Source organism: Eptatretus burgeri, chromosome 3, assembly GCF_056783735.1.
Source record: "Eptatretus burgeri isolate ZD-2024b chromosome 3, Ebu_testis_v1, whole genome shotgun sequence".
NCBI lineage: Eukaryota > Metazoa > Chordata > Myxini > Myxiniformes > Myxinidae > Eptatretus > Eptatretus burgeri.
Genome location: NC_140963.1, coordinates 89,816,321 through 89,826,481, shown reverse-complemented (window position 1 = coordinate 89,826,481; position 10,161 = coordinate 89,816,321). Strand labels below are relative to the sequence as shown.

At 39.4% G+C, this 10,161-nt stretch overlaps 1 protein-coding gene across 15 annotated transcripts in view; it reads left to right on the top strand.

Moving 5' to 3' along the window:
* Positions 1-10,161, top strand: part of LOC147030415 (uncharacterized) — an 87,530-nt gene that overhangs the window by 50,478 nt on the left and 26,891 nt on the right. For 13 of the 15 annotated variants that reach the window (XM_085874453.1, XM_085874443.1, XM_085874445.1 and 10 more), the window contains 2 exons: positions 5,243-5,534; positions 6,200-6,394. In XM_085874453.1, coding sequence (XP_085730579.1) covers positions 5,264-5,534; positions 6,200-6,394 — 466 coding nt within the window. In that variant the 5' untranslated portion in view covers positions 5,243-5,263. Of the gene's footprint in view, positions 958-1,065; positions 1,252-5,242; positions 5,535-6,199; positions 6,395-10,161 lie in introns of all 15 variants that reach the window. The other 2 variants (XM_085874448.1, XM_085874447.1) reach the window with 1 other exon arrangement.

The following is a 10,161-nucleotide window of genomic DNA, read 5'->3' as shown; positions in this document are numbered from 1 at the left end:
GACGGACGAGCAAAGTGGATGAAATGGCAGGAAACCAATGGACGTATCATTAAAATCGAGGAGAATGGTACAATTGAAGAATTGTATAATTATGTACATTTGATCGCTCCCAAGTTTCTGAGGCATTGTTTCATCAAGAGAATGCAATCGAAGAGCTTTGAAGCCGACAAGACCAAAGCATCCCAGCCTGACTCTCGAATGGCAGTTCTGCAGATGGACTTCGCAGAGAATTGCACGTGCCTCGCCCAAGATGAAGTGCAATCCGCGCATTGGAACCAATCGCAAGTGACGCTGTACACGTCACTTATGTGGTTCCGAGGCAGTGTAATGTCGCGTGTCATCGTCAGTGATTATATGCAACACAACAAAACTTCCGTCATAGTTTTCCTGGATGAGCTTCTGTCAGCCAGTAAACTTGACAACATTGAGCAGATTAGAGTGTGGACTGACTGACCTGCAAGCCAGTTTAAGAACCGGTTCGTTATGAGCGCTCTACCACTTCTGTCCACAAAACATGGTGTGGACTTGGTTTGGAACGTCACTGCTACAAGCCACGGTAAGGGGCCAGTGGATGGTGTAGGTGGCGCACTAAAGCACATCGCCAGTGAGAAAGTGAAGTCCAGACAGAACCTCATTAGCACAGCCCAAGACTTCTACGAAGCCGTGAAGGATTCCGCCATTAAAGTCACGCTGTTATCCGCTGAGCAAGTTGTCGAACGTGACAACTTGTTGGACCTTGTATCTGTGTTTGATCAGGCTCAACTGGTCAGAGGCATTGCTTCGTTCCATTGCATGCGATACGACATGTTGCAGTTTGTGACCAAGACATACACTGCTACTGGTGATGGTCCTGCACCCGATGCATAGAAACCAGCGACTCGGCTTCAACCAAACAAAATGGTTGCAGTCATTATACCTGGAAAGCACGCTGATGTTGCATATATCTATATGGCACAGGTATGTAACACCCTGGTAGAGATGAAACAAATCCATATGACCACTACATACTGTGTCCACTATGTACAAATCTGAATGGGTTGGGGAATTCTGCTTTTATTTTTCCAGGTTTTAGAACTTGATGGTAATGAGGTGTTCATGCGGTACCTGAGAAGACAAGGGAATATCTCCAGTTGGCTTCTGGTCAATGATGAATCGTGGCAACCAACAGATGATGTTTTGTGCGTGGTGCCCTATCCCGACTTGGCAAACAACAGGGGACAGCTTCAGTTTGCGGATGAAACCTTGGAAACGGTGAAGTCCAAAGCTCTGAGCATGCCAGGAATTCAAACGGTTTACCTCAAATAATTGCTTCATGCATGTATTCTCTATGTATCATGCAGGTTAGCATATGCATAACCTCCTCCTCTTCCTCCTCCCCAACCCCACTCTATGGTCAGATTTCCACATTCGGAATATTCCTGAATAAATTTTTGATGAAGAGATCGATTCGAGGAAGGGGCGCGTAGGAAGTTTTATTGCTTGCCCGTTGGCACGTAGGAAGCATTTGTAATCAAACTAAGTAACTAGTTTTATTCATTCCTTCTATTCATAGTTCATACAGTTCATATATATTGCATTGTTAATTACAAGTTAATTTTATATTCATAGTTTATGCATGTGTATTACATTGTTTCCAGTTAGTTAAATCAAAACTATTTTATACTTGAATTTTTTGAAAGTATGCTATGTCACGCGAGTCACTCTTTGTCGTGCAAGCGTCACAGGGCCAATGTTTTTGGAAATATGAATTATTTGTTATGTGTTCTTAGTTGATGGTTCATTTAATAAATTTTATACTTGATTCTTTGATTTTAAATTTTTTTCTACAATGTCACGCGAGTCACGTCGCCTGTCACGCGAGTCACAAAAATTGAGGTTATTCTTAATTAGTATGTTACAGTGATTTGAAAACACTCCATTGTAGGGGAACATTTAGATCAGGTTTTCATTGCATGGAGAAAAAAATGGGATATATGCTGTCGTATTCTACTAAACATCACAAACCTGAACCAATGTTAGAACCATCTGTGAGTAGCCTGTCACGTGAATCACGGTGTTAAAAGTATAATATCTCTGTAATGAGCGAACTCTATGCAATTCCTTTTTACCAAAACATAGTTCCCTGATGCCTTTACCAAAGTAAGTAGAGTAACCAACTTATATGCAGGTATTCTTGATTTGCTGGAGCAACGAATTTAATATTTTTATAGAAATGTCACGTGAGTCACGCTGGAATGGCTGTTGGTGGTTATGGCAGTACAGGGGGTCTCAAGACCACTTCGGGCTATACGAAGCCCTTTTTCGAGCCACATCCACTCCCATAACCATCCTAATATTTTGAAACTAATATTATCAAATGAAAGTTCCATATCTACACAAACAAAACCAATAGTAAAATCCATGGAACCTTTTAAAAACAAAGAATAAAACAGGTCCAAAGTTGCCTTGTTTGACAGATAATGTACATAGTGATGTACATATAATGTACAGGTATATGTACATGACATGTACATGGTCTGCCTCTATCACCAATTTCCATCACTTGCTACAGAAGTCCACTATATTCCATTGCTGATTCTATTTGAAACTGTAAAATATGTATGTATTATGAAATAAATGCTGTTTTGAGCAAATTTTGTCTTTTGTATACATTCTTTATCTTGAAACCACGTAATTATGAGATGCAAGGTGATTTCTTTCATTTGTATTTGCCGCCTTACATGACTTTTTTCCGCTCATGCCATTTGTAATTTCCTTTTCTTTGTCTTGGCAAGATGAAAGAACATGTAAAAAAAGAAAGCTGAATTTATATCCCCCCAATCCTTATATATCATACCTGGTAAGTTACAATTTCCCACATTTGTCTGCTTATAAATAGGTCAAATGTTATCTGGGATTAGCAGTTTTGAAATCCAGCATCAATTCAATCCAAGATACCATGTGTTTACTGGTCTGTTTCTTTGTGAAATCAGCATAGTTCTATCATTAGGCATTATGAATGTAGGTCATACTAATGTCATGGTGTCGGATAGCATGGCTGAGTCTAGTTCATGTTTCGTTGATTTATTTATATTTTGGTTTGTTGAATGAAAGCCAGGAGAAAAATGGGGTGATTTGAACATTGCTTCCTGCTGTTCATGTTCAGTCCTTTCTGAAAAAACAGGCTAAATAAAATCTTATAGAAAGAAATCCTTTTATTCATGCACCAATAAAAGTTTAGGCCGACTTCTCCACACACAAATTTTGGCTCGACAGTAAATGCATCTTTTTGTTTCAGGGGACATCACTCAGCCATGGCATATAGATCGTGCATTTTCTACAACGGAAATCATGGTATTTGCGGCCCATTTCTGCCACGAAGAGCTCACTCGCTGACCAGTTTTTGCTCTGTAATGAATGAATAGCATCACTGAATAATGATGTTGCAAAACATGCCGCAAATCTGAAAATTCCCATCACATTATCTGCATCTCAACTTGTGTTGAACAGGTCTATTTTAACAGAGGTACCAAAAGGGGGCAGAATATGTCCGAAACATAGATACAGACTGGGAATCAACTGGAGACCGTCCAACATATGCATGCATCCCAAACATTCTGATGAGAAAAAGACAGTGTCAGGTTTGAGAAGTTGCAGATATGAACTTTGTTCAAAACTAGCGATTCCACTTTGATCCCTTATTTGTACGAAGTGCCGCAAAGCTGAGACAGCCACTGCAACCACGGCAGCCGAGCAGAATTTCAACTCAACTACCCCGAGCACATCTGGTACAAGACAAGGCCATGTAGACCCACATGTGAGCACACCTAGATTTTTCAGACAGCCAAGATGGTGATTTTGATTCAGATGAGGACCTCCCTCTTGCTTTGTTGAAATGTTGGGACTCTGAGTCTGATGCGTGTGCATCTGATAGCAGTTATCATTATGAAAGTAATCATTCGCTAAATGACATCATATCTATGTTGGGACTCTGAGTCTGATGCGTGTGCATCTGATAGCAGTTATCATTATGAAAGTAATCATTCGCTAAATGACATCATATCTATGCTGGGAAAGAACTTGTCTCCTGCAAAGTACCAAACAAATCAGCCACGAGAAAGTTTGACACAACAACATCAAAAAATAATTGCATAAAGTAGAAGAAATGTGTTGACCATTTTAAGGACTTTGCTGCCAAATGCCGAGCTCCTGGACAGAAACAGAAGTTGAAACGAATGGTAGAAGGAATTTCTTCAAACTTTTCAGGAAAACAAAAGATTCACATCGAGAAACCATTTTTCTACCTATCTCGGCCATATTCTAAGCAGCATGGGGTTTTAAAGGAAACAAACAGATTTTTTTAGGATGGATGGCCCAAAAACAGATAAGACATTTTGTGAAAGTACTTTACTCTTGAATCAGCAATGGAATATAGTGGACTTCTTTAGCAAGTGATGGAAATTGGTGACAGAGGCAGACCATGTGCATGTCGTGTACATATGCCTGTACATTATATGTACATTGATTATTATGTACATTATCTGTCAAACAAAGCAACTTTGGACCTGTTTTATTCTTTGTTTTTAAAACGTCCCATGGATTTTACTATGGCTTTTGTTGGTATTCATATGGAACTTTCATTTGATAATATTAGTTTCAAAATATTGGTGTGGTTATGGGAGTGGGCGTGGCTCGAAAAAGGGCTTTGTATAGCCCAAAGTGGTCTTGAGACCCCCTTTACTGCCATAACCACCAAGGTCCCATGAATGTTTTACTTTCCTAGGATAGTACAGTACTTGTACTATCTTATGCACTAATAAAATCCATGGGAACTTGATGGTTATTAAAAATATGGCCAGAGAAAGTCTGAAGTGAATGTTTGCCGAAAGGGATTATAGGTGGTGCCACTATCCATAACCATCCAGATCCCAAAGATTTTTGTTCAAAATATTGTAGTACCCAAACCATACAATAAGTTTGTAAAGGAATTTTCTTGGGCAACTGATGGTTATTCTAAATAATTCACTTTGAAAATGGGAAAAAATTTCAAGGGTGTCAAAATCTCCAAACTTTGGATGTGGCCCAAACGGCGGGAAATGGGTCAATCACATCAAAAATTTGGCTTTCTGAGTTTTAGACCACACACAACCAAGGATAAAAATTTGAAAAATATCTGAAGACATCAATGTTCAAATGTTACCATTTTGGGCTTATCTTATAAAAATTCATTCTTAACACTTGTCTTGATCATTTCATGTTTCAGAACACTCAAGACTGGGCAATTATGGAGCAGACTGCAGGCAGTCCTGCTCCTAGCCCAGACACCAGTGAGCCTCCTGTGACGGTCGATACAGCTTCCAAAAATAATTCTCTTCACAAAGGGGAAAATGAGACTGCAGCTGTCTCCACGTGGAATTGGCAGACAGATGCAGAACCACACCTGAAGCGATCCACTGAAAGCACTTACTGCAGTAATGGTGGGCATCATACCAATCAGACCGCAGCCACTGGACAAGGATGGAGCAATATGGTGATGTCCAGAACCATTAAATTGGGTATGTTGCTTCTAAGTAGGACTGAGGCAAGTTGATGTATAAAGTGGAGTTTTCTGATTGACCTTACAGTTTTGCAATGGCACTTGTTTTCTTGATATCCTGCCATCATTGAATCATTCCTACCAGAGGGTAATTGTTCCAACTTCTTTAGAGATCAATCTTCCTGTTATTGGCAAAGTTTTCTCCCTTTCCCATTATTCTCTTTGTCAATGACAAAGTTTTCTCAAAGTTCCAATCATCATTACATTCTCATTATCGCTACGTTGCACACACTTCCTTTCTCAGGCTGTACATTGACCGAAGCCTCTGAATATTTGTGGTGTATACACATGATTTCTAGGAGAACTCCTTGCATGTTGTGTTAACAAACTGTGTGCTGGCTTCTGGCAAAATTCTGAATGACTGCCATCATCTACTTGGGGCGTTACATCTGTGGCATAACTGTACCACAAGAGCTGGTGCAACCAACAGCCAGGTGCTATGTATACAAGGAGTACATGGAATAGGGTGTAAGATCACTTCACAGTATCTGTGGTTAAAGGTTCTTCATTGCATCTAAATTGCTTTGTTTGATCCATGATAACTGAGATAAAAACCAGAAGGGAAGGGAAGCACGGTGTGTGTGTTTTGTGTTGACCAAATGTGAGGTCTTTGTTTGCCCACAGAGCCTGAAGACTGGGATCAGGAAGAGGTACAAATTGCCTCAGTGTCAACAGCTGAAGTTGGACAGTCTGTTGAAGAACAGGACTCTTCCAACCAGCCACTGTCTTTTCCTCCAACCTCTTCTAATTCTACAGACAATATCTCAGCTGACGCTCGGAACAAATGGTCTGGCCTGCTGAATTTGCTCGTCAAAAATGGTGTGTGATACTTTATTTTCCTGTTTAACTCTGGCTTGAGTGAAATCCGATAAAATAAACTGACTGGGATGTCCTTCAAGCCAGAATCTGGGGCAAGCACATAAATGCATGACTTGTGTTTTCTATTGTAATTTAAGCGTCATAATGGAACTTGAAGTACCACAAGTAAGACAAGGCCATAAGGAGACATCAATGCACTTTTGCATTAATTACGAGGGCATGAGAAGATGATAAACAAATCAACACACATGGGATTTAAACCTCGGATCGCTCATCATAATCCATTGGCTTGGATGGAAATGCCAAACGGGCTGACCTTAACTTTTTCCCTCCACCACCGAAGGTGAAGGAGGTTGTTTTCACCCCTTTTCTGTGTTTTTTTTTATGTGCAGGATATCTCAAAATGTTGTGGATGGATCCGGATGAAATTTTGGGAACAGGTTGTGTGTATGACAAGGACGAACTGATTAGATTTTGGTGAAGACCTGGATCCGATAATTTTATCAAGTGATTCTTCACCATTGAGAGAGGGCTAAACAAATATATAGCATGATCTCTCAAAAGTTTTGGACGCATTCAGATGAAACTTTGTGGACAGGTTGAGTGTGTGGCAAGGACGAATTGATTCGATTTTGGTGAAGATCCAAATCTGGATCTGGATACGACAATTATATAATTTTTAAAGTGATTCTTCTTCATTGAGAGATAGGGCCAAAAACGATATAGTGCTGTTTTGCATGATATTTACCTCTGCCACCGAAGGTGAAGGAGGTTGTTTTCACCACTTTCTGTTTGTTAATTGCCGGAATCCTTTGGATTTCGGCAATTATGTTGGTCGGTTGTGTTTCTGTCTGTCGGTTGTGTTTCTGTCTGTCTGTTTGTTACTTACGAAATCTAAAGATTTCGTAAGTATATTGATGACTTCCGTCCTCTGTTTGTTACTTGACGAAATCTACGATTTTGTCAAGTATGTTGGTCGGTTCAGTTTGTGAGTTTGTTTGTTTGTGTGTACGTCTCGCTCTACAGGTCGCATTTCGAGTCGGAATGTCATGGAACTTCACCAATGGACTTATTGGCCACCAGAATAGAACCCTATAACTTTTGGCATGTCAAGGTCAGGAAAAATTCCTGAAAATCGCGAAAATCCGTATCTTTTAGCATGGGCCGATTTTCAAAAATTCATGTCTCCGCCAAATCTTAACGGATTCCTTTCAAATTTGAAACACGGACGGAGGAGGGGAGTATCTTTGACTGGATTAAAAATTGGTCACATCCGTTACGGATTACGGAGGTGACAGGTATTTTAATTTAATTTTTTTGTTTTGTTTTTTTGTTTGTTTACCCCAAAAGCTTTGTTTAACCCCAAAAATACCTATTATCACTCAATATTTTCGATGGTACGCGATCCTGTTGAATTTCGTCAAGTCCTGGCCCTATGGGCCATTTTTATCTGTTTGTTTGTGTGTGTGTTTGTTTGTAGGCACGATAACTTGAGAACGGAAGAAGCTACCAATGTCAAATTACACCACGTGATTCAGGAGGGTGATGGCTTGCACTGATTAGATTTTGGTCAAAATCGGTCACAGTGAGGTCAAACATTAGATTTTTGATGGTTTTGTACAGAATCATTGTAGAAACTTCTGGTTTGCGTCACTACCTTCTCTCAAGACAGCTTTTATTAGACAAGGTCAGAGGTCAAGTTGACTATTTCGTAAGTACCAGTCTATGACTGCTTGTTTGTGTGTTTGTTTACCCTGTAGCAGCTACACCGTTTCAGCGATCATGACCAAACTGGGTACAGACGTCGGCCATAGTCCAACTTGGACACTTGTGGTTTTTGGTGAATCTAGCTCAAAGGTCAAGGTCACCGAAAAACCAAAATTCTTATTTTTGCAATAATGTCCGCTAAAATGGTCGTATCAACTTCAAACCAAATCCAAAATGTGCATCTTCCAATACTGCATCCAACCATATGTCTCATTGGGTTGTCACACCAACACCCTTCTTAGCGGTCGGGGGTCGAATGTCAGGGGGTCGGGTCAAAACTTTCAAATTGCGATAAATACGCCATTTCAAGTCAGATTGACTTCCAAGTAATGATCTTGACCAAACTAAGTGCTATAACTCATTAAACAGTAGCACTATCGATTTATAAGAACCAAATTGATTTCCAGGTTTTTGTTTTTTCAGAGATCATGGAGATATGACAAAGTTATTCCGGCAATTCCTTGCTCAACGAGAAATTGCATTTGTTTGTTTGTTTTGTGTTTGTTTGTTTGCTGGATATCTCAAAAAGTTGTGGATGGATTTGGTCCGGATAAAATTTTGTGGACAGATCTGGTGCGTGACAAAGACAAACTTATTAAATTTTAGTGAAGCTCCAGATGCGGATCCAGCCACAAGAATTTTTAAAAGCGATTCTTCACCTTTGAGAGATCGGGTCAAAAACTATATAAGCATGATATCTCAAAAAGTTGTGGCTGGATTTGGATGAAACTTGACGGACACGTTGGATGTGTGACAAGGAAGAATTGTTTCAATTTTGGTGAAGATCCGGATTCGGATCTGACCATTTTTAAGTGATTCTTCACCATTGAGAGATAGGGCTAAACCGATTATCTAGCACGATGTCTCAAAACGTTGTGGACGGATTCAGATGAAACTTGGTGGACAGATTGGGTGTGTGGCATGGACAAATTGATTTGATTTTGGTGAAGATCCAAATCCAGATCTGGAAACGATAATTATTTCATTTTAAAGTTTAATTATTTAATTTTTAAGACAAAATGCCATAATATTTGTCCAAGTACTGCTAAATGGAAGGTTTTTGAAAGTAATAAGAAGGTGATTTGTTCTTCAGTGTTCAAGTAAATAATTCAATTGAAATAAAATATTTTCAAGGCTGGATGGGGAAAAAACCTTTTTCTCAAAGTTTGCCACCATTTATACATACACTCCTTTATTTAACATGTTATATTAGGTCTTCATGCCTGTTTGTGTCCTTTGGCATCCCTAAAAAATACAGTAACTTTCCTGTTTGGAATGATTTTCAATATTGTTTGACTGGCAGGCAGACAGAGTAAAACAATTGCCTTACTCCTCTGTGGATGCACTATCGAGACAAGATTCTGTACAATTTTCCAAATTCAGAACCAAAGTGTTGCTAAGCTACAGATTTGTTTTCCGATTCCTGTTCCAATTTGTGTTGAAAATATAACATTCAATTGATATTAAATAGTTCTTCAATCAACTGACTCCTCGAGACAGACTGACAAAGTGAACCAAATGCTCAACCCCACTTTTCATTTCGCACCCACAGAGTAACAATTATTATTACCTATGTAACATTAGAAAGTTACAAATATAATAATTTTTTACCGATGACACATAACAGTTTCGTTTAAAAATCCTTTGTTTGCATATTTTTAACTTTCCACATGGTCCGTTGCACAATTGCTTTTAATTGTTGCTTATGTTTTAAACTTTGTTTTGTTGAATGGAGCTTTCGGCTAGATCCAATTAGGCAAGTAGATGAAAAAATATATTGGTACAAGGAGAGTCCAAAAGTTTTCCACCTGACGGGGAAGATGCGAGTCACTTTTCAATTTAGTTTCCAGGCAGTCACACAGTCTGTAGTGGTGAATGAGTTTCTTGGTATAACTGTGTCGTGGAAGAACTCCGACCCTGCCTTTGGTTGAATCAGTTTATTGGTCATGTACACGGAGAAAGGCCAAGCTTCAAGCCAGCCTTGGAATCCTTTCTGGCTT